General features: G+C 35.8%; 1 protein-coding gene across 5 annotated transcripts; it reads left to right on the top strand.

Moving 5' to 3' along the window:
- The first annotated feature begins 92 nt into the window (after nucleotides 1-92).
- Nucleotides 93-11,495, top strand: loco (regulator of G protein signaling family member locomotion defects). Of its 5 annotated transcripts, none has more exons than XR_011174264.1 (15): nucleotides 93-1,543; nucleotides 1,651-2,259; nucleotides 2,644-3,282; nucleotides 5,499-5,609; nucleotides 5,689-5,913; nucleotides 6,017-6,255; nucleotides 6,340-6,532; nucleotides 6,788-6,997; nucleotides 7,390-7,666; nucleotides 7,754-7,902; nucleotides 7,990-8,073; nucleotides 8,174-8,318; nucleotides 8,417-8,508; nucleotides 8,691-10,173; nucleotides 11,204-11,495. XR_011174264.1 is itself a non-coding variant. In XM_069121849.1 (15 exons), exons 1-15 carry the CDS (start codon nucleotides 902-904, stop codon nucleotides 9,237-9,239), a joined length of 4,098 nt encoding a protein of 1,365 aa, XP_068977950.1. In that variant the 5' UTR covers nucleotides 93-901; the 3' UTR covers nucleotides 9,240-9,530. The 5 variants fall into 5 exon arrangements, 4 of the variants coding, with proteins under 4 accessions (XP_068977950.1, XP_068977949.1, XP_068977952.1 ...); XM_069121849.1 differs by lacking the exon at nucleotides 11,204-11,495 and having other exon boundaries at nucleotides 8,691-8,946; nucleotides 9,013-9,530; XM_069121848.1 differs by lacking the exon at nucleotides 11,204-11,495 and having other exon boundaries at nucleotides 6,035-6,255; nucleotides 8,691-9,530.
- The last annotated feature ends 12,711 nt before the right edge of the window (nucleotides 11,496-24,206 follow it).

Genomic DNA, 24,206 nt, shown 5'->3' with positions numbered 1-24,206 from the left:
CGATTAATTTTTTACTATTACATACATTCACGTATCATGAATGAGTATATAAATTGAATGGGTCACACATGACGAAATGGAATTGAATTTAAAGAAAAAAATGAATAATGAAGAAAGTTCATTTCACTTTGCATAACAGTTTTTTATTTTTATTATCGGCATATAAAAGTGGGAAGAAAACGCTATAAAATTACTTGGGAGGCATACAAGGTTTTACCACCAATAGAATTTTTGTTGTACGAAAATAGGATTCCATACGAAGAAAGAAAGTGTTTCGTTATGAAATTTCTAGTAGAATGTGCATTTGTATACCGGAAGTGTATGGATCGATGAATATAGGTACAAACAATGATGTAAATGAAAGAAAAGTGGAGGGAGTGAAAGGATAGAAGTAAAAGAAAAAGAATAATGAGATTGCCAAAACATTTTATAGTTGTTCGTGTGTTTAGATGTATGAGATAAATACTAGTACATATTTCAATGGTAATAACAAAGATAGGATGCTACATACACAAGTAAAAAAATTTTGAAAAATTCTGTTTTAAAGTTTAGTGATACAGTAAGTAATAGAGTGTGAGAGAAAGAGGTGCAAAAGCGCAGAAAGAACGCCGTCACGAACCGCAAGCGTAAACGGTCGAAAACCGATTTCAAATAGAAATTGATTATAGATCCTCTATAGATGATTAGTTAGAGTCGATCGAGTGATAGAATAAAAAAATCATTCAACTTTCATATTTTCACTTATTCTGTGAAAGAATTAAAAGAAACTGATGGAATTTAGGGAAAGATGATTCGGGAGTTTTTTTGGATCGTGAAAGTGTTAGGTGAACGATAGTCTTTGATTGACAAATTAGAAAGATAAATTGAAACTTGTATGAATTGATGAAAAGAAAATCTAAGAATGCACCAAAACAGAAAAAAGAAAAAGCGAGTGAATTACGGTGTAAGGGCAGTCGAGGTATTGCGTGGAATGAAGGGATTTGGCTTTACGATCTCGGGACAACAACCTTGCATATTGAGCTGCATCGTTCCAGGAAGTCCAGCGGATATCGCTGGATTACGAGCCGGCGATTATTTAGTATCTGTTAATGGCCACAATGTTAGCAAACTGCCCCATGACGATGTTGTGCATTTAATTGGTCGTTCAAAGGGTATTTTAAAGTTGCAAATAGCTGAAAATTATTATTCTGATTCCTCTGATGAAGAAGGAGTAACAGCAGTACGCTGCAAGCCCAAATATATTCATAAACCTCGTGCAAGTAATATGGGAGCGCTACAATTACAATGTAGAGTTGCCAAAGTTGTGCGAGATTTACAAAGTGGTGCTATGTTTGATGTAGCAGGAAAAACACCACCTGAATTGCAAAACCATGGAACTTACTGTAATTTACATTATCACTGGGATATGTCTAGTCCTCTTCCACCACCACCACCGCCAGCATCTCATAAAAGAGATTCTGAGAAAATAGTGCATAGAACAGTTGTTGGTTACCTCGGAACTATAGATATTCCAAATCAATTGCATCCGTCTTGTATGATGCAGGTAATTTTGATAAAACTATCATTACTATCTCTTAATTCTGTATAAACACTAAGTTATCCTTGAATTTGATCTAATATGATTTTACTAATTCATATTTATTTTTCTAGGTATTGAGAAAATGCATCAAACGGTTGAAAGCTGAGAAAAGAAATCCAACCACAGTATTGTTAACAATACATGTAGCAAATATAAAACTCACCAATTCAGAAAATCGTGTTATAGCAGAATATCCGTCCTATAGAATAATATTTTGTAATTCCTTTTCTGAACAAGATAAACAATATTTTGGGATATTAACTAAATCTGTTAAAGATAAAGAAAATATTGTTTCCAATTCCTGCCATGTTTTTACAATATACTATAAATTAATTGATCATATAGTACATTCTAGTGTGTGCAATATATTTGGTTTTACATGCACCAAAACTTCTGAACTAAATGTATGTCAGGAATTTCCAGACAGTTGCAATGGTCTGATTGGTGCTATACAAACTTTGTACATATCAGATTCAACAGCTACTGACACAAATCCATATAATGAAATGAGGAGACATCAAGAAACTGCTTCTCCGCAACCAAGCAATATAAGTACATCAACAGCTCATTCGAGTAATAGTGATTCTGGAATTGGCTATAAGGATGATTGTACAAGTCGATCAGATAAAAATATTGTACAAAATATTCCCCGAAGAAGATGTCCAACTTTGGAATATAGGGTATGTTGATTAAAATGCTCATAGCAGTTAACTCAGTTAATATTAAATGGATTGTAGGATTTACATTGTAATAACACTATTCTATAATATTTGTTACTTAGCCAGTAAATATATATTGAAATGTATGTAGTCCTTTTTTTGTTATTTAAAATATAAAGTTTTTCATGGATACACCTGTTACATTTTGTTATTTTATCTATCTGAGTTCTAAAGAAATTTTAATGATTGTAATATGGGTATTATTCAATCCATTGTGGTTATAAAAAAAAATACTTAAAATATATGATAGAGTTTAAACTATTTTCATAACTATTCTAAATTAAACAGTTTTCATTTTACTTAATAAATAAAGATCTGCTTCTAATTAACACGATATGTGTTTAGGATGCGTGTGAATATTCGTCAAGATCATACGGTAACGAAGCTGTAGATTTGAGACTAACGGTACGAGCTGTATCGAAAACATGCTGGAACGAAACAAATAAATTGAGCAAAGATAGTCTGGAATTGCCTCGTGAAAGTGTGATGTTTAATGATTTTTGCAATGGCATAAGTACGTGTTCGGAAGCGATAGAAAATTCCGACATGAATTCCGACATACAAAAGGGAACGAAGAGGGGGGACTTGCCCACCTGTCCATTGCCATCTGCTTCAACAGTTAAGCAGGGGTTGCTTAGTTCGTCCGTTGGCTCTCTTGTGTCCGTTTGCACCACCGCAATGCTGCACGGTTTAAAAGATCCTGTTGAGACGCCCGGTGATGCCGCAATTAAGTCGCAATCGCAATTGTTGGGACTTACGAGACTAGCAGAATCAAAAGAAATCGACGTACCAGACAAGTTTAGCCCGAAAGTTTTTTCTGGTATTTCCAAATCTTTAGTGCATAGTTTTGAAGACCTTAATACAAGCATGGATTACGTTCGACCACTGTGCCAAACTTATTCAGATAAATCGGATAATTCACGTCCCTGGGGAAGCTTGCAAGAAATTAGAAACGTTGGGACTTGTGCGCAGAATATCTGTCTGGTAAGATTTATATTTGTTATTTCCAATACTTACTTTTGCTAACGCGGTCTACAATGTGGGAGATTCAGGATCAGATCGTGTTTGGGGCCTGTTTGGGGTTTTCAAAAAATCTAAGAAAGTTAATGGATATTTATTATAACATTTCTATTACAATATCCAATAAGTTTCAAAATGGAATATTTATCTCAAATACCGGGTCCGATATTGTTTTTATTGGGGGCATAAACATCTCACGTTATACACGAAAGATTAATTGGTTCTTAAATGAGTTATCAATTTACAATTTGAGATTATTGCAATAAATGGGATACAAATATAATGAAAAAGGAAGACAAAATTTAAATATTTGCATTAAATGAAAGAATAATGCCTGAAATTGCAAATAAGGAAAAAGAAATATGAGAACAGAGGGGGAAACACGAGTAAATAAGTGAGTTCTATGAATAAGTGAGCGAGATAATGCACGAGTATGAGAGTATGTGTGAGCGAGTGAGCGAGCGAAAGAAGAAAAGAAAAAGAGAGAATGGTGGGAATTAGAGTATTATATTTCGGTTCGATAGTTTTACAATTTTTGGATGAAATAACGAAAATAATTTTACGAAAGAAATCGAATAAGTAGATAGAAGTAGCAAAGAAGATATATTTAGTATGAATAAATGAAGGTACCGACGGATAAACCGACCGACCGACTGAGCTTGGAACTTGGAAAGGAGAGGGAAAGAGAAAGAGAAGGAAATGAAGTACGAGCGAATATACCCGTAGCGGTAGTGCACATGAGAGTGACATGTTACACACAAAATGAACGTGACGCTGTCGTGCAATAGTTACAATGTTAATTAGTATAGAATCATGGTTGAATTAATTATTTAGAAAAATTAATTGAATAATCGTTCGTGTAAGTTATCGGTTCGATTGTAAGAAATCGATCGGTCGATCGTGTCGGTTCTGTCGGTGTACGTCGTGTTCGGCTGACCATTGGGTTGAACAGACACCGTGTGCGGAATCATAATTGTCAACGGGTGCATCGCTGCAGTTGGGCGGAGCCCTTATTATTACGAGCATACCGCAATCTTGTTTTGATAGTTAATACCAAAGAAAATTATTTCCTTGACTGTATTATGTTTATATAAGTATTTTTATTTTTCCTTCGATAAATGGGATCGTTACGCGTGTACACGAAGGAATACGATCTTCGATCACGACATGGATACCGTGGTGAAATCGGTATGTACGACACGGTCAATATTTTATGGAATTACTAGGAGATCATCTAATGGATTCTAGTTCGACGTTCTTTATTTTTTCAAAGTTAATCAGTTGTTTACATTAAAGAAGTGACAAAGTGAAATCGAAGAGCATTCTCGCTATTGTTATTTTATAAATCAGAACAGAAAATGAAATTTTAATGATTTGATCTATGATCAATAGTCGACAACGTCAAATCGATATGTTACGTCGATACGTTATACTGTTACACCGATACGTATTGTTATCGTTCTAATAATTGAAATTAATTATGATTTCGCGCCCTCTTAAATCTTTTTATAATTATATTTTCCTTAATTCTATTTCAATTATTTGTGATTATGATGTACTTGTTCAAATCTTATCAACGATTGATATATATTAAATAAGTGACTCAGATATTTATGGTTATATATTTTTGTTGTCGGGAATGTTACGAAACAGGGAGGAAATAGATGTATTAAGAATTATTTATTATTACGTACAATTATAAGTATTTTTCGTTTTTATGTTAGCTTTTCTTGTTTTAGTAGTTCTCTCTCTTTTTTAATTTTGAATTTATAATTATAAATATTTAAAGTTCTTAAAACGACTTATATACAGTTGCTTAATTATAGCTGTAGTACGATGGATTAGACGGACTATTATACGAATTGGAGTTAATGTAAAAAAGACCATGAAGTTCTATTGACAAGTAAATTAAATGTTATATAATAACGATTATTAAAGACCGTATAAAGTTAGTGATTATATCTATTGCATACCGTTCGTTTTGTTCCTTGATCTATTCTTAACTAATATTTGTAATATTTGTTATGTTTGCAATACTCGTATATAATAATCGTAATATTCGTAACGTTCGTATAAGGCTGAACGCGCACGCGCTTGGTCGTTTCCCCTATGACTCGTTTAATCCCATTTAACGACGTTATCAATAAAATATAATTTTTTTTAATGCTTCTTTCACACAGCACGGTAGTACACAATTATGCGATAAGAATACCGATTGTAAAAACATACATGCATGGGCCAATGGTTTTGAAAAATTACTAGAAGATCCAAAAGGTTTACAAACATTTGCGGTAAGAATGAAATTTTATTTTCACTAAATAAATACACATTGCATATTTTTCTAATACCTTTTTTCTTTTCATAATTTAGGAATTTCTAAAAAAAGAATTTAGCCATGAAAATATCTACTTTTGGGCTGCTTGTGAGAGATACAAAGATACTAAAGATGTTACTACAAGACGTAAGTTGGCAAATCAAATTTACCAACGTCATTTGTCCACTACAGCAGCTGAACCTGTAAACGTTGATAGCCATGCAACTGGCCAAATAACGCAAGAACTTCTTAGTGAAGCACCTGCTGACCTTTTCTTACAGGTGTTCATGACATGTTTTTTTATTCTTCTGTTCAATTCTGCAATTGTGTTTATTACCATTATTAACATTATATTAGTTATTCTGTATTAATAGAAATCGTTAGTTTGTATTTTATTTTCAGGCTCAAAAACAGGTTTTTAATCTAATGAAGTTTGATAGTTATCCGAGATTTTTAAGATCTGATTTATATCGTCGTTGTGTAGAAACAGGAAATTCCATAACTGGAGTAGAAGATTGTGATTTAAATCTTACCAGTTCTCCTAGTGTAAAGCTAAAGAAGAGTCACTCAGATGCAGAAGATCGATGTAGAAAATCTATTCTTCCATGGAATAGAAAAAACAGGTACTGATAATAAATGGTATTTAATAAATACTAATTGAAAACAAGTGTTATCAGCGTATATTCGTCATAGTAATGTCTTTTTAGATCTAAATCAAAAGATCGTGGGGAATCTGAATATAATAAAGGCCCTAATAGAAATGAGACCATATATAAGAGCTTTACAACTATGAAAAGAGAAGCAGAAGGTAATAACAACGACGACAGTATTTCTATATCTAGCAGCAGGTCTTCATTAGCATCATGGGATTTGGCATTAAGACAATCATTCCACAAACATGTAAGTATTCTTTCTTTTTCTCTTACATTGTACATTGTAATTAAAAATAAACTTAGAAACTATTTTGTTTGGTAAAGCAATTGTATTGAAGGCAAGTATAACCATTGTATGTGTTAGTTTTACTTGTAATGCAAGTGTGTAGTAGATATTTTGGTATTGCAACTATGCGCAGATGTTTGTTGAAAGCTAATGTTAGTGTTATTAAGCACACATTTAATTTCGAATCTACAAAGTTGTTGTATGTATAACTTGTAGTCTTTATCGTCCTACGAAGGACAGTCGAATGAAACGAAAGAAGTTCGTGCCAAATGTACCGGGTTATGTCGGGTAATATTACCCGATGGATCGACTACGGTTGTGCCAACTAGCCAAATGGAGAGTATTAAAGATGTGGTTACACGCCTCCTTGATAAAAGAGCTCTTCGATATTCTAACTATGACGTTCTAATCCTTGCTACAGATGAGGTTTGTGATCTCTTGTATTTATTTAATGCATCTTTTAAGATTATTGCTCGAAACTAATAAAATAATTTGTTGATGTTAAACATGCTATGTATAGGACACGCTTCTTTCTTGCACATAGTCTGATTGAATGAAATGATAAGGTTGAATGGTATAACGATTGTAGGAGATTGTTGTTTTATGAAAATTGTTATGCATGCATTTCTGGTGTAGCTTTTGTAGTTGGGCACATTTGCATTAAACTTGATGTAAAATATACGTATTTTATGTATGCCGTACACGCATAATTTATAATCTAGTATAAACAGTCTAATCGAAACGAATATTCGTTGTACTTGTTATTACCTATACAGTATTAATATCTGAAAATGATAAAAAATTTCTTGTGTTTTCAGACTATAGATACAAAATATCCATCATCGGTATTGGCTGGTCAAGAAGTGGAAGTTGTACCAACGAAAATATTGAAAGTCGATCTACCTTCCCGTCGAGTGATAACTGTGATTGCACATAAAGGCAGAACTCTTAAAGATGTACTAAGGCCACTTCTAAATAAGTATGGTTTTAATTTAGAAACTATTACTGTATGGAGTGAAAACCATTGTGTTTGTACGGATGTACAGGCTATTGATGCTCCTGCAAGGCTAATTTTGACCAACATAAAGGATCAAGGTAATAAAAATGTTGGGATATAATAAGCTACAAGAAATTGGTAAAACATTAACTGTTGAAATAATTTGAGGGGAAATATTTTTGTAGATCCACAGAAAGAATTAAACACAGTTAAATACACTCATGATGGATCAAATTCTCAATCCACTCTAGACGAAATCACAAATAGAGTATTTGAAGAGCTTTTGGTGGGCAAAGGCGCGAGTAAATATCATTACAATGATGGTTCATGTAAGGTAAGAAATGTTTTATTTATCTAAATAATTATCTGAAAAAATTAGTTGCTTTTTTATTTATGGGTTATTTTATTTTCTGGGATATAGTCCGACGATCAACGTTCTGAGGGTTCCTCTATCTTGCCGAGTAAATTTTTTCTTCGAGATTCTACAATGCATGGAAAAAAGAAGGTATGGTAGATGTCTGTTATTTTATATGTCTACTTACATTCAGTGTACATGTTGCTTTGGAAGAGCGATTTTTATATATCCATATATATTAATGTTAAAGGGAGGGAAGCCTAAATGTAATATGAACGAAAAAAGCAATGCGAACGATTATGTCTCCGAAGAAACTGCCAAATCTCATCCTCCTTTAATAGCAAAATGGCGGAACGGGGTAAAACTGCAATTACCGGGAAAATTCGACGGCGAAGGTAAATTATATATCATAGTACGTGAATAGTATTGCTAATAATAGAATTAGAAATATCTTTATCCAAGTATAGGATAATATTTATATTTATATTTATAGATTTATACGAAGGTTTAAAACGGGCACAAAGATCTAGATTAGAAGATCAGAGAGGCACAGAGATCAATTTTGAATTGCCAGACTTTTTAAAGGTAAACAAAAAACGAAACTTATATGCTCTGGGGTATAATAATGCGTATTTTTTTAATGGTACCAAACATTTTCATAAAGCATATTGTCAGTTATCGTAGTAACGTTTTTAAATACATTTCATTTTTGAAATTTTTATTATGCGTTGCGTTTCGACCCTTAAAGCTATGAAATTACTGATCAGAACAAGGAAAATGGTAAGCCGACGGATCGCAACAAAGTTCGAAGACCTAGGATAATATCTACCAATTGCGAAGCAAATGCCAAGTTTTACAGTTCGATTCACGAACGGCAAAACTGTGGCGGACATGATCAAAATACGACAACAACAGCAACACCTATAACAACAACATCAACCGCAACGACGACATTGGCTTCAGCAAAGAATGGAGATCTTGATAAACGATTCCATGTATTGGCTACTGGAAAGGAATTGCAGAGTAAGTCATCAGATAGTTCGTTCATATTAGATACAACTTTGACGGATGGAGATCGGACCGTTGTAGAGAATGGATCTTGCTCCCGAAATACTGCTTTGGATTCTTTCGATACTCAAGTCAACTCGTTAAGTGTAATGAAATCATCGAAACCTCCACCCCTTCCGCCGAAGCCAAAAAATCTTGTAACATGCGCAACAAAAAGTGGGTATATCATGTCTTCGAAATCTTTACCAAAGTCAAATTGTGCCGTTTCTTTAAGTCCAACCGAATTTACTCGGAAAAATATTTTATAACGTATTGCATTAGGGAAACGACATTCACATATTTTTGTATCTAGAATACATAAAATATGCCACAAAATGAGCGAAAGTGCTTTCTAATCAATTTTATATGTATCATATGCATTGCTACATATTTGGAGCAAAATGGTAATAAGACGAAAAAGTTTGTATTTGTAGTATTATTCAGAACTTATTACCATTACGATTACGATCTTGTATCATACCACTTCGCCTCGATCGGTGGTAAGGTGCCCGATCCTCAAAGATGCCTTTATTCTAACGATATTCACAACGTATTTTTAATCATAAAAAAAATTGTAGTCTAAACTTATTTATGATGTTTTTACAGTACAGCTGTTACTCTCCTGGTTATACAGGACATATATTTTATTATTGTAATTTATAGCAAATGAATATTGTTATACGTAAACGATGGAAAAAAATATTTGAGATTTTATGCACATTAAATAAATTATATAAACTTTGTTTTATAGAAGCGTTTCTTTTGTTTTTGTGTTAATTCGATATTTAGTCCGATACAAATAGCGGAGGAAAATTTTCACAGTCATGTAAATTTATGTTCGCCGCACATAGGAACATGTGTTCAACGGTTTTCTGTCTCCTTTGTATTTTTGATTTCTTGATTTATTTCCTTGCGCTTTTGTAGGTGGCGTTATATGCAATGATAATATATTTACGCGGGCTTGTCATCATTGTCAGTTTGTTTAGCTCGATATACGAGTCAACGAAGTTCGATTTGATTATCGTGTTTCGACCAGCGAAATTATATATGTATCTGACGTTAGTTTTTGATATGTTGTTCTACCATGTTAAAAGAGAATCGTTACAGTTAATTAGTACAAAGTGTAAAAAGCTTGATTTTTCAATATTTCAAGTTGGAAACTTTTGTACAAAAGTCTTGTAAATAAAGTCTGATCAAAGAAAGGTAAGTAACTGAAAGATTAATTTAAAGATATATTTACAGATTATTTTATTTCCCTTAAATATTATTTAGTTACTATTAAAGCAGAATGTTTCGTCCTATAAAAGATAATAAGAAATCATCTTAAATTATTTAATGTTATTATCACCTAACCCTACACAGTGTAAATACGCTATCCGATTCTTATCCTTTGTTCCATTCGTTCTGTTACTGTTCAAAGACGATTCTCTGTCATTCAATGATTATAAATGAGATATAATGTAGCATGTATATAAGAATAATTAAATTATTAAATTAAAAATACAATAGAACGTATTTTGTATCGATAGTGTGAAAACTATTTTACTATTACGAAATTTCTCAAAATTTCTTACTTTTACCTTTTACTTTTTGAAGATTTTATCTTTTATCATTCGTTCCGTGTATCAAATAATTACAATATAATATAAAAGAGTTATATATAATTAGTGAAATTTAATATTATATTCTCTATTATATTATACGTATTAAAAGTATCGACGAAGTAAGCAAGGGGAACACGTGTGTTGCTCTGTTCAAATCTTTTATTGTCAAAGTGTTTTTCGATGCGTTCGAGATTGAATAATTAGACTCATACGCGTGTTATTAAAGAGGTAAAAAGTAAGATACTGAAACCTTTTATTGTTGATATCGGTCAGATTTGACATTTACGACTGATAAGAGGTAAACGTATAATTAATTGCTTCTAATTCTAATTGCAGGTTAAGTATAAGAAAGATTCACAAGATACTGCACATTAACTCGTAAAACAGTTTTTATTCGAAAGTTTGATTGGATAGCTATTTAGACTGAGAGAACAAAGTAAATAATTAAAAAATATTTTAGTTTAATAATATTATATTATATTATATATAATTTAATAATGTTAACATTTAGAATATAATATTGAGTTCGTTCTTCGCCCTTCATTATTTATCATTTTATCATTAAATTCGTATTTCTTCAAATTCTCACGTAGATTCTATATACATCTCTTCTATATTTCCGTTTGCAGATTATTTTTGATTCGTAGTCCTTGTAAGGGCACGTAAAACCTATTGGTTTAGACGCATTGAAAGTGTTGAAAAAATTGGACGCACAAGAGATACGATGTCTGGTTGTAAACGTGTATCTGTATTATCGTGCATTACTGAAATAGACGAATGTTCACCGGACAAACGTCAAGAGCAAACAGCAACATTCGTGTCACCGATTTCCGGAATTGTTCGTAGCTTGATGAACTCCGCGCTCTCACCGCGCAATTATTCGAATCGCAAGAACAATGTAATCGATGAGAATGTAGTAGGTAAGCAAAATGAATACTTGCGAAACTACAACAGTACAGCGTCTCAAAAAATACATCGGCATATTTTAGTTATCAGATTTGTGTAAAGAATAATTTTTCGTATACACGTGTTTTTAACGCATAATTAGTAAGGTGGGAGCTATAAAACCGTAGTAATTTTCATTTTCACGATAATTTGGAAAAAACCCTCTCCTAGCACTACGTAGTTAATTAATGTATAACTTAACGACTATATAGCGATGTATTACCCGAATTACCTGCAATACTACTTTTTATAAGTTTTTAAACATTTCTATTTACAAAAATGACCACCATAGCAATTATGAGTTAAGTTTCATTTCTGGTTCATAAATTACTCATATTTGGTTAATTATCGACAATAAAAAAAATGTTGAAGTTGTGTAGAGAAAACTGCAAGTGGAGGGGAGTGTGATTAAGGTGGAATGGAGTGGGGGTAAAGAGCAACGTGGTGGGGATATGAAATAAGCTATTCACGTTGGAACGAGAATAACGGAATAAATACGTTATTTTGTGCAAACAGCAAATTAATGCAGAGCAATTTGCAATGATTGCTTCAATACATAAGTAATGTTCTCATATACATTTATTTTTCCGTTTATTTTGAAACAAAAATTCGTCTGGTAAGAACTAATGGTGAACCAATACGAAGTGTCTGACTTCTTTGATCAGAAGGAAAGCTGTTTGGGTTGACAAAAAAAGTCTGATTAGTAATTCGGTTTATAACCGTTAAAGGTTGCCGATCAAAACTTGGAGGTTCAGATTGCAAGACCTGCCTTACCGGCTCCACGAGAAATGCTAATACACCGAAACCCTTGAGAATACAAAAACCTGAGATACCCCTCACACCTTATAGGCCCTTATAGATTCTCGAAGCCCTTTACCATCTCTTCGTCATTTTCTCTCTTCCTTCCCCTCCTTCTTTAATTTCTTTCACTCCATACGTCCACGTCGTCTTCCCCTTCCTATAATCTTTTTTTGCTTCTCCGCTCCACTTTTTTTCTTCTTGATCGACTTTATATCTATTCGAATATTTTAATTTGACATTTGCTTTTATTGTTCGTTCCGTAGTTATGGTAAAGATGCGTTAACGTTTGAGACAGTTTGGAACGTTGGAAACAGACGTTTATCGCTACTCGCGATGCGGAAGAGCAAGAGCGCGGTGAAACGTATTTCGTTAGCAGCTGTGTTATTCCCTGAACGGTGACCTTTGTTTAATCGCCATTTGTGCTTTATCATATATTACGCGCTGATGCACGCGCGTGTATAATCACACACGTTATCAGAAATATCTATTTAACGTATAGTCCGTCTTTTTTCTCTCTACTTACTTGCTGTGTTTTTAAGGTTTCTTTTTTTTATTAATATCGTATAGTAAACAAAAGGGCAACAACCAGAATACTTCTGCACTAATTAATACTATCAATGAATTGTTAAGTGACAAGTTGTAGGTTATAGAAGTAAGCTATAATTTTATAACTGTATGTCAAATAAGATAATTGGATTATTTGTAATTTGTAAAATTTGATCGTAAATTTTCATGTGTTTTATTATCAAACATGTTCTAATTATGTGAGAGAATCTATTGGTATTGTCAATTTGTAATTTGTAATTTGTTACAAAATATTTGTACAGATTTTACTAATAATATTGGATCAATTATGCAAGTACACATAAGACAATGCGAGCACAGATAATAAAGCACGTTGTTAATTCTCTCAAATCTTCGAGCAACCATAGGTAGGGGTTTCCCTTATTACCTGTGCTACCCTCTTTTCAAGTATGTTATTCATCGAAGGTCGTTGAGAAGAGGAGTAAGAATGTACAATTAATAAGCAAAATTATCTCATGTTACCGGAAATTGTTTTGCGATAATTTTTAATTTTGCAATAATTCTGCGTCACTTTGTAAACGTACGAAACGTTCCAGTTCGATACCTTGACGGTTCGATGACGGTCATGGTGCAATGGGTTGCACCTGTGTGGTAAACGAGCGATATATAAGTCTTTCGTTCCATGGTTCGTGACTTATTTGTTGGTAGCTTCTATTTATTCGCTTTTTATGTATTTGGCTATCCAATTTGTTCATCTTTTTATTCATTGTAAAATAATTTTATTATTTAAATAGAATAGAAATAGAAGCAAAATACCATTGTGTGCTTAAAGAAAGAGTATTAATATCGAACGAGCCTACACGTTAGAAGAATATTAGGAAAATGAAATATTTCATATTCATCAAGCGACTATTTATAAAAATTACAATCGGATTCGGTGATATCCAGTTGGCGAGGGTAGTCCGCGCCCTATATACATCTCCTGTCGTTTTTTTGCTAACCGATCGATACTTCTACTGGTCAACCGTCGAATTTTTCTCATCAACGAAATTGTACAAGTTGTATGAACGCTACTACAGCATAGGGAACTTGTGCGCTTAAGTGTATAATGTATAACGTATTACGGTTGCAATGAGCATAGATAAGCTGAGATATGCGATTATATAAATACAATACAAATATACTAGCTTTCTCTATAGTTTGGATAATTGTTATTTTTCTTAATAGGACAAAAATATGAGGTTGTACCAAAGGAAAGAAAATGGATGAAAAGTGAAAGGATGAGGAAAATGGAAGGAAAAGGGGTGAGACAGAGAATATATGATCCACGGTAGGAACAACGGGAGCAATTAGGTGTAGTCGGGTACTAGAGCGTTGAACGCAGAAAAACGATGGGGCGCTAACGTGTGCCTCTGGTGTCTCCTGGTATTCCAAGGGGTCGGTACTTACCCCACTAGGGGAAGGTAAGGGCTCAGGGGGCAGACATATGAGCACACATGGGACGACAGTCACCACCTGGCAGTGTGTAGTCGAATGCTTACCATCGTTGAGCGAATATACGAACGTACGCGAGTGTACGAATGGTGGGTACCCGAGTGAAACGCGTTGCAACCCCAACCCTCCACTTGGCTCGTGCCACCGTACATTGTCGTAGGCTTTTCTTCTCTCGGTTATCGACTCGAAGACAGTCTGTTGGATGAAAACGGTTAGACTCTGCGACCATACACCGTTTCATTATGTTTGCACGATTATTCTGCTACGTCTACTTCGGACACCAACGAGTATGTTCTAATTTAACGATTTGTTAATATTTGGAGGCTACATAGAGGAATTTTAAAGTCCAATACACTTGTAACTAGTTGCATATTATTTGTGGCTATCGTAATTGTATAATTATTCCGTGGTTTTATGTAAAATTTCTTGGACCTTTTGCCTCTTTTTTTAAACGTAATATGTCTTTGCGCATGGCGAGTGATTTTTCAATGCAAGTAACGATAAGTCACTCTTTTGGTTACCAAGTGGTCAGTCAGAAAATTGAGAAATATTGACTTGTCGTGTTTTCCTCCTATAATCTTCATTCCAAATAGAAATGCTAAGAGATATGAATAAACTGTACGTAGTTCGGACTACTTGCGATAAGTTTCTATTATAATTTGGGTCAGATGACCACCATTATGTTTGCACAATCGTTCTATTCTATCTGCTTTAACACCAACCAATTCCTTCTTACTCAACAATTATTTTTAACATATTATTTTATATTTCAAGTACAAATAACAGTGGATAAACCGATAAACATTAGCTACATTGAACAATGCGTGATAATCATTTATTGCAACGTTAGTTCAGACGTTTGTCTAAATTCGACTTTTATTTGATTGAATTTTATTGATATGATATCGATCGGTAGCATGTACAGGCTTATATACTCTCATAGATGTGTGCACGTACGATTCTAATGATTACGGAACATACGTTCGACATCTGCATCCTAATCTCGCTAGTCTGGTCCGCGTGACTGCGACAGCACCTCCGCTAGTAGTTTGTATTTATTCTTTATTTATAGAACACAGATATTCACGTCGAAAATAGATTTTAGTAGGAGGGCGGTTATTCGAAAAGTCGACATGAACATGTACAAATGCAGTTCCACCCTAAAGTCTCTCCCTCATCCTTTTCTCCTTGGTGATGTGGTGTATATTTAACCACCGTCGTTTTTTACGCGGTCCAACGGTCTATGTTAGATCTTTCCATGTTTCAGCTTAAGTCTCATCTTCGAAACCTTCAGCATTTTTTCCCTTTTAACAGCAGCGACGACTAAAACATAAAATCTGTGCTAAAGAAATTAAACCACAAATCCAGTAAAACTTGGTAATTTACAAAAAAAAAATTAGCGAAGGATCATATCCTTCAAAGAAATTCACACGAGACTTCAGAAAGAAAACTGTCCTGTACCAATATTTTTACTCACTACTGGCCACGATACAATGTTGTCCAGTAGTAAAGGAACGGTTGTTCTTTCTTGCTTTTTGTTTGTAGTCTTTCGCTTGCCTCGAAATCTGTTTGACAATTCTGATGTAAGCTGGTGCAGTGACAAGACTGGTCAGTCGCGAAAAAAGAGTTATTCATTTTCGTAACCGTATCCGCATAGCGTCAACCGTAACCGTAACCACCGTAACCGTAACCACCTTAACCGTGCCATCGCAGGAAAAGGAAAGACAAGATGAAAAGAATCGTTAATGAAGAAAAAACATACTACCTGAGTTAACTCGAAGAGGTGGAATAAAGATAGTATGACAGAACAGAATATTCCTCTTTTCTTTTTCTTTCTCTTTCTTTAAGTAAATAGCGTATTATAAACAAATCATTTAGAATATTTTATATAAGAAGACTTACTTTATTTATAAAAGATATAGTATAGATATGATATAGTATAGATTATTTATAAGTAGAAGATATACTTTGTTTATAAATAATAGTCAAAAGGATATAAATGTACTAGTAAGAAGTTGGTAACCAGTAAAACGAACGAACTCGTCACAGACACTGCACCAACTTCCTGCGGAAATGCTGTACAGTGAACGCAATAAGGAGGAAAGGCGTTCCGGTCTTCTAGCGACCCTATTTTCGTATTGCGGTCACCTTTTCTTTTACCTTTTACGCAAAATACACTCGTTACTGCTCGATTTCATGTTCTTATATTTTTCTCATATCTAACTATCCGGTCAGCATAGCGTTTAATATAAGAACTCTTTCTATCTAGGATATTTACAAACGAAGGAATGCTTGCAGATCGTTCGACTGATCGAAAATGAAGAAATGTATGCTTGTAGAATATATATTTTTATATATGTATCTATTATTTAATTTAATTTTCTATACGTGTATTTTATTCTTGTACATCAACTAATCTTATCTTTTATTTAATTCCAGATTTGGATCACCACGAACAATCCAGTTGTAGCAACGACAAACGGTGAGTGTATTTTTTGGCTTCGATTCATATAGTCTAGTAACATTTTATATTAACTCGTCAAACGTAGCGCTACAAATTTTACGTCTTAACATAGCATCATTTGTAACACTATTATTAATATTTTTTTCTTATAAAAAATTGACAATATGTACCGAACTCCTTCGTCATTTTGTTTCGTCTTCTTGTATAAACAAAATTAACATTTCATATTAACGCATCATTTATAAATTATTCGACATTTGAAATATTTTGAAATGGACAATATATACACATTCATATACTGGATATCTCGTTGACGCTGTAGCTCGAAAACGCTGACCAAGACCATTCATATTTTCTAGTTCCATTCATCGCGAGGAAGATTCACTTGTCTTTTCTTTCTCTTTCTACCTCACTCGCCGGTTCCCACCGTTTCTGGTAAGCTTATCCATCTCGTTCGGCGCCGTACTCGTCGGTTTTCTTTCCCGTTTCACGCTTCAACTAGCTCCTACGTTTTATTCGATATCATCCACCCTCCTTTTCCTTCTTCTTCCTTCTGGACTCCTTCTATTCCTTTTACAACAAGTAGACAAACAGCAGACGGAAATTGTTGTTAAAATTATGTCATGTGTTAGTTCGTCTACTTACATTTGTTCGCATTCCAGCAAGTTTCTGCTGCAGTAGCCGATATTTTATCTTTATATTTCTCTTCGTTGCTCTCGTGACGCGACCGTTAAAAAATCAAGCAAAACGGTTCGGGCAAGCAAGTTCATCGTATCCCTACTCGCTAAGAATAACGCCGCCCACTTTAGCTCGTAGACGGTTCGGGTGCGTTTGGGTCGTGTATATGTTTCAACTTTGCTACACGAGAGACCACACGTGAACTAAGTCTCTAGCAATTTTACTCCCGCCGATCACGTTTCCGTACAGTGCTCTGTAGAAGTCTTGGGCGATTTTGTAATAGCAATTAATCGTTCACTGTACCTCGTAACTATAAAACTATTCAAAAATGTTTGATTTTTACATGTTGCGATTAGTATGATAAGAAATGAGATACATCATGTTTGAGATCATAAAATATAAAATGGTATACCATTTCTTTTTCTTCGGAAAGGATAGGTTATGTTCATTGGAAGGATGGTAAGGAACTAGTTTCCGTTGATGTCATAAGCACAGCACCAGCATAACAGAGTGTTTTATTACACACAAATTGAACTCAGCATACAATGAAATAAAATTGTAGCGGTGACTTAGTAACGTCTAATAAAAACATCACGTATACGAAGTATGGCTGCGAGCGCAAAGTTCAGAAAAAATTGACTTGATCTAGGGAACCGACATTGGCAAGTACGAAACTGGGATGGTATTACATAACCTAGCAACAGTTCTTTCTTTTTAGTCAAGATATAGCTGAAAGGAATAACAGTTCGATTTTATTATTAGAAATTTGAGAACACAAGTTTCTAATTAGGTATAACAAGCTTACATTAATCATTTTTAATACGACATTAATAATCAGATAAGATGACAATCTCGCTCAACAGACTCGAATCGCTCGAAGTCACGTGGATCGATTAACAAGGACGAGAGTAGAAATTTGAAAAAATATTCTAACCTAAGTAAATAATAATGATTTCTCAATTCTCAATTTTTTAATTAAATCTCAATTCAATTGATCTGAATGAGTTTTGAGAATTCTTCACGCTGCTGTACATACACATAGACAGCACTTAGCTATCGTACGTAACAGAAATTTAAAAGAAATATCGTATTTGGACATATTCACAGGCATCTACCATTCAATGTAATGTACGGTAGATTGCCAACTCTCATATGATATTCTACGACCGAAAAGTTTGTTAAAGGGAAGAGGAGTAACGTTGCCAACGAAGCGAGATCTATTTACAATTCGTTATTTGCTTTTACTAATCGAGATTACCATGAAGCACGTTTTCGGTCGCTTTATCGCTATTATTTCCTTTCGACGAACAACTGTTCAAAATTGTTAGAAGAGGAATTTTTCATAGATACGCGTCAACGACACAAAACGTGTACGCGATACAGGCCAGGCATCTATGCGGTGGTCTCCCTCGTGAATGCAAATGCTTTGCGTTCCTTCTAAGAAAGCCGACTGGAAGGTAGGGGAAAGACAAACGAGCAAAAGAGAAGGAAGGAGGAAGGGAAGAAGTGAGAAAGAGATAAAGCAGCGGACTGTCATTGGCGGAGGTTTCCCGCCAAGATGCCCCACGCCAGGCTAACCGGTTTATCGAAAGGGCCGACCGACCAGCCTCTTTTGGAATATTTCTCAGCTGATCGCCGCAACATTCCCGCTTTTTTTCCACCACCATCCTAGTCTTCCCTCCAAATTTCTCTCTTCCTCTCTTTTCTTCTCCTTCGTTCTTAACCTTTATCTTCGATTTTACGAATTAACTGTGCAATAAACCAAAGGAAGAAAAAAAAGACTACTTCGACGAAGTAGTCAAAGAATGAAGGAAACAAATTTGAAAGACTCGTGATAAATATATTGAAAAATATATGAAAAACTAAATTGTCATTCGTGATGAGTATTACAATTAGAGTATTTTTTGAATCGATTCTTTAGGTAGGTGTGAGAAGATGTCGAATATTTTGTGTAGTACCTGTGTCTCGCGGTCACGGGGATCGATATACTTACCTGAAATCTTCAAGAAAAGAGCCCACGAAAGGAAAAACGGCGCGTTTCGTTCTTTTCGTCTATTTTGCTTTGTTGCCGTGTGGGACCTGCTGTTAGAACGTAGCTATTGATGTCGTGAGCCTTTTATTTATACAGTTTCCTTCGAATAAATCCACCGTAGAATTCCATTTATCGAACTACAGATCATTTTCTGCGGTTGTCTCGCATTTTTCTCTCATACCACGTTACAAGAAATAATTGAGCTATTGGCGTGCACAGACTGCCAAACAGTTTCAACGATTTCTATTAGCTTCTTACTAATTTAAGCGTTTTGTTAATTGTTAATTGTTGATCATTCTTCTTAAATTTTCCCATTTTACAAAATAGCGAAATCCTAAGAGCGAACTGCAAACTTGGGACAATTGCTCTAATCGTGAACCATTTGAATCAAAATTCCAATGAAGACTATATATATATATATACTTGCACGAAATATCTTGTACCTTTTATATTCATTCTCAAATTTGTTTCGAACTTTACCAATACAATCGTGATAATCGAGTCTCGTTACGGTGCTAATGAAATTTCGAAATGTTTCGTAGAAAAGGAAAGGTTTTTACAAGTCCACGAATGCTTCCGTGAGCTGCTATTTGTATGTACAGGAATATTTAGCGTGAAAAGATTAATATACAGTAAATAAAGCAAAAAGTTAGTATATTGTATAGTACTGGTGTAAAACGTATTTTTACAAATAAATGGGTACTTTCTGGCGGATAAAATGAAAAAGATCTCAGCTTTAAACCACAGAGAGAAAGAAGGAGATAGGAAGATCATTAACCTATAAACAAAAATCACATGTTATAAACAGAAGACACAAATTGCAGGTACTTCAGAACGAAATTCAGTCAGCGAACGTGTGACATTATGATGAAAAGAAAAGATCGAAGATAGTCGTTCGATGTCGAAAGTGTGCGGCGATCAACCGACTCGCGTTTGATTATTTGAACCGTGATCGTCGTAACGGTTGGAGGCTAAAACGGTGAAGCGGAGATAATGAAAAACAAGCGCGATTCGTTGGATGCGCGGACAACGTGCGTGGACGTTCGTTGCAACTCGACCGGTTAGCGTGAAGAAACGAGACAACGAGGAAAGTAGGAATGAGCGCGGGAAAAGGTAGCCGCGATACCAACGTCGGTCTAAGGGTACGAATGTAAAGGGAACGGAATGGTGTTTACGCCTTGACAAGGTAGGGGGCGAGATGAGATGAAACGAGACGAGAAGAAGACAACACGAGAGGAAGCGAGAGCTGATCGAGACAGGCCAAGACGAAGTTACAGTGGCTCACGAAAGTACTCGAAGAAACTTTTTCTCTATATATTGCACGAAAAATATCTTATTTCATTAGCACTGTAACGAGGCATGGCTGCCGCGATTACATTGACAAAATTTGAACGGAATCTGAAAATGTACATAGAAGTTAGGAGATATTTACTTTCCAGTAAATGGAAAGCATGCGATTCCTAAAGATCACCAAATTATACGAATAGTCAGCTATTCGCTGTACTAGCAAGCCACAATATATAGCGAAACCATGTTTAGCGTCAATTGTGTATTTAAGACTATTATTTATGAGGTATACTAATTTTTTTAATGTTTGCAATAAATGTCTTGTAACTTGTATATACATTTTCGGATCGGTTTCAAATTTTAGTATTACAATTACGATAATCGCGTCTCGTTACAATGTTAGCGATATTTCCGAAAATCTCGTACAGTGTACATAGTGTATTGATAAAAAAATTCTATTGTAAATGTTCAAATACTTTCGTGAGCCACTGTACGTCGCGTCGCGTCGTCAGAAAGGCAAACCTGGTGGGGGATGGGGCCAGGGCCGGGGCCGGGACTGGGGCTGAGGCGAGTAGGCCGTCGCGCAGCAGAAAACAAGCGTGGTCTTTTAAATCGGCGGCTACGAGGGATTTAAAAATGGCCGAGTCTGCCTACCCTTGACAGCCGTCCCTTCAGCTGGTCGGGCAAATACCATCAGCTGACCGGTTTTGGAGGGAAACTGACTGAGATTCTCGATGGTTTCGACCATTTCCGCGAAACGACCCAATGCCATGTGCCGCTAATTGTATTTTTCTTTGTGTACAGACCATTTATTGTGTGTCCTTATCCAGTCCGTGACTCGTATAGAAGAAGAACTGACAACATTGACCAAGAATACTACCTTAATGTTTCCAACGGTCTATAATACGAACTTTTCCGCTCGTAACTTTCCAACGTACTACCTACTGAGAGTTATCGGAGACTCCGCTCTTTCTTCTCGTATTACCAGTGCACACGTGGAACAAATGTAAGATTGGATTGGAAGCGTGTGGTATTCAAAGAGCACGCTAAAATAAGATGGTGTATTTATAAATATTTAAGACAAGCGTATATGCGTATTTCACGGAAGCGAGGAAGTAAACGCGCGAATTAGCGAGTATACGTGCGGTCATAGGATGTCTTTTGTCATTCGAGATCAAAGGAAAGGAGCTGTTATCCGCGCACATACACGTAGCTACTCTCCGAACAGGTAGAGGGGAACAGGTTGTTATTCGTACTTATACGATTCACTCCCTCACAGGTAGCTGCATAGCGGCGGTAACCAACGAGCTGGACCAAACCCGAGAGCTGGTCGAGAAAGAAAGAAATCGGATGCATGCCTCGGCGGCTCGTTCCGGGGGATGAATTTTATTACGGCCTTCTTATAGCTCGTTCCTTTTATACTCGTTCCAAGATTCAGAGATCGTTATGTTCAGATCGTATCAATCGATAAGTGCCTTCATCTTTCTTCTTCTTGGGCGCGTGTTATCAACCTTTCACACGTTTCATCTTTATTCCGGCTTCATCTTTTTGGATCGTCTTATATTTTTAAATAAACGGAAGAAGTATTTACGTGGGTTGGTTTGATGCGCTTCTCTAATGCCGCGTCGGTTGACCGTTGCGCAACTTCCTCCTTCCTCTCAACTTCTTTCTCCAGTATCCACTCGGTGCCTGTTTGTCTGCATGCCTGCATGTCTACCCATACTCGTTTCCCCATCATCCCGTCACCTCATCCGCCTCATCTTCTACGCTTCTCGCGCCCCTCTCTCAAACACTCCTTTCGCCTCTCTCTTTCCGTATCTCTTTGCTTTCTTTCCTCCTTTTCTTCCTTCTATCATATCTTCCCCACCCACCAATCTTCACTTCGTTCTTTCGTCTTTCTTCTCCGTCCGACCCTTTTTCCTCTCTTTCTTCTTTTCTCGCGCGCCTTTTTTCTCCCACTCCTTTTTCGTTTGTTCTCTTACTATTCTTCTGCCATCTCAGTTCTCCGTTTATCCGTTACTTTTTCGAACCGTTTTTACTCCACTCGTAACGGTGGAGTTCGCCCCCAGCAACAGCGCCCTTCCAACCAATTTTTTCTCTCCCTTCCATTTCCTACATTAAGCCTCCTACCACCCACTCCATTTCTCTCTGTCTCCCCCCACTCTCGTGCTTTCTATCGCGCTCTGTCGTTCGTTCACGCGCCAATCGATCGCGTGCTTACATAAGCACAAGCATTTAAAAAACTAGCTTCGCGCAATATTTCGAACGGTCCGTAACGTCGAACGTTGGAGCCTCGCTGTATGTAATCGGTTATAAAGTGTATTCGTGTACCGAGATCTTAACGTCCTGGTAGAGGTGGCTTTGTGCGATGCGCAAAACGAGCAATTTGAACGAACGACCTTCGAACGCCGTGGTCTTTCACATCCTCACTTAGTAACCGAGCTAGCGTGAGAAAGTCGCCCCGGGGATGAACGACGTTGGTCGCAGATTTTCATCTTTTAAAGAGATTCGTTTCTTCGAGTCGTGGAAAGCTGGTTGGAAAAACCCGTGTAACTCCACAGACCTCTCTGTATCTGTGTGAGCTGAGTCGTTTACGCGCAAAATTTCACTCGTGAATTTCTTCCAGCCGTAGTTTTATTTTTCCCCGAAAAATTTTCCAAACGTTTCGCTCAAGAACTAATCGTCTAATGTGAATTTTTTGAGATTTTTTAAGAGCCTAGAATGGAAAAAATTAGGTAGTCTAATGAATAATAAAAGGTGATTTTACATGGAAAGGGCTGCTCTTAGGACCTACGCTGATTAGACATTTTTTATTTCTCTCGATGAGTACTGTAAATTGTTTAAGCATCCAATCGCTCTTTTTAACCGTCTGTATTTAAGTGATTAAGAATCGGAACGGCGAGTTAATTCGTCCTTCCCAGGTTAACAGGTTAAGACCGAGACTGAAGAATATCGATTGATGTTTATTGTTTCGTTACTCGATGCAGACGAAACCTGTTGCAACTAGTTTCATTGTGAGTGAAATACTCGAGACTGTACGATACGCGGTGAGTATAGAGAAATAGGAAAGAACGGCTTTCTGGGAAGGTCGTTTTATGAGAACGGTACGGAACAGGTCCGAAGGAACGTCGTTGTAGTCTTGAAAGAAACTAAGATTTCACTGTGAAGCGACAAGAGAGGCCAGCAAACTCAAAAATAGGAAACTGTGGGAGGTATTAAAAGAAGGTTTTGAGCTTCCGTAGTGCTTGGCTAGCACGGTGCATGGGTGGTAGTTCGCTTTGTCGGGAAGGTGAAAAAGAGAAAAAGAGAGAAGTTGAGCCGTATTAGAAGCATACCAAAGCGATCGTACTCTTTTCCTCTTCGTCGTTGTCATTGTTGAGAATCGAACAAGCAGATGAGAAAATGA

Source organism: Bombus flavifrons, chromosome 10 (genome assembly GCF_040668555.2).
Source record: "Bombus flavifrons isolate JBK064 chromosome 10, iyBomFlav1_principal, whole genome shotgun sequence".
NCBI classification, from domain to species: domain Eukaryota; kingdom Metazoa; phylum Arthropoda; class Insecta; order Hymenoptera; family Apidae; genus Bombus; species Bombus flavifrons.
This window is presented reverse-complemented; position numbering and strand designations above follow the sequence as displayed.

What these genes read in the sequence shown, in the direction of transcription:
- loco (XM_069121848.1), top strand. Translation starts at nt 902, where the DNA reads ATGCACCAAAACAGAAAAAAGAAAAAGCGAGTGAATTACGGTGTAAGG. An exon ending in GTGCGCAGAATATCTGTCTG is followed by an intron (nt 3,283 to 5,498) that starts GTAAGATTTATA and finishes TCTTTCACACAG; the next exon opens with CACGGTAGTACACAATTATG. An exon ending in GGGAAAATTCGACGGCGAAG is followed by an intron (nt 8,319 to 8,416) that starts GTAAATTATATA and finishes TTATATTTATAG; the next exon opens with ATTTATACGAAGGTTTAAAA.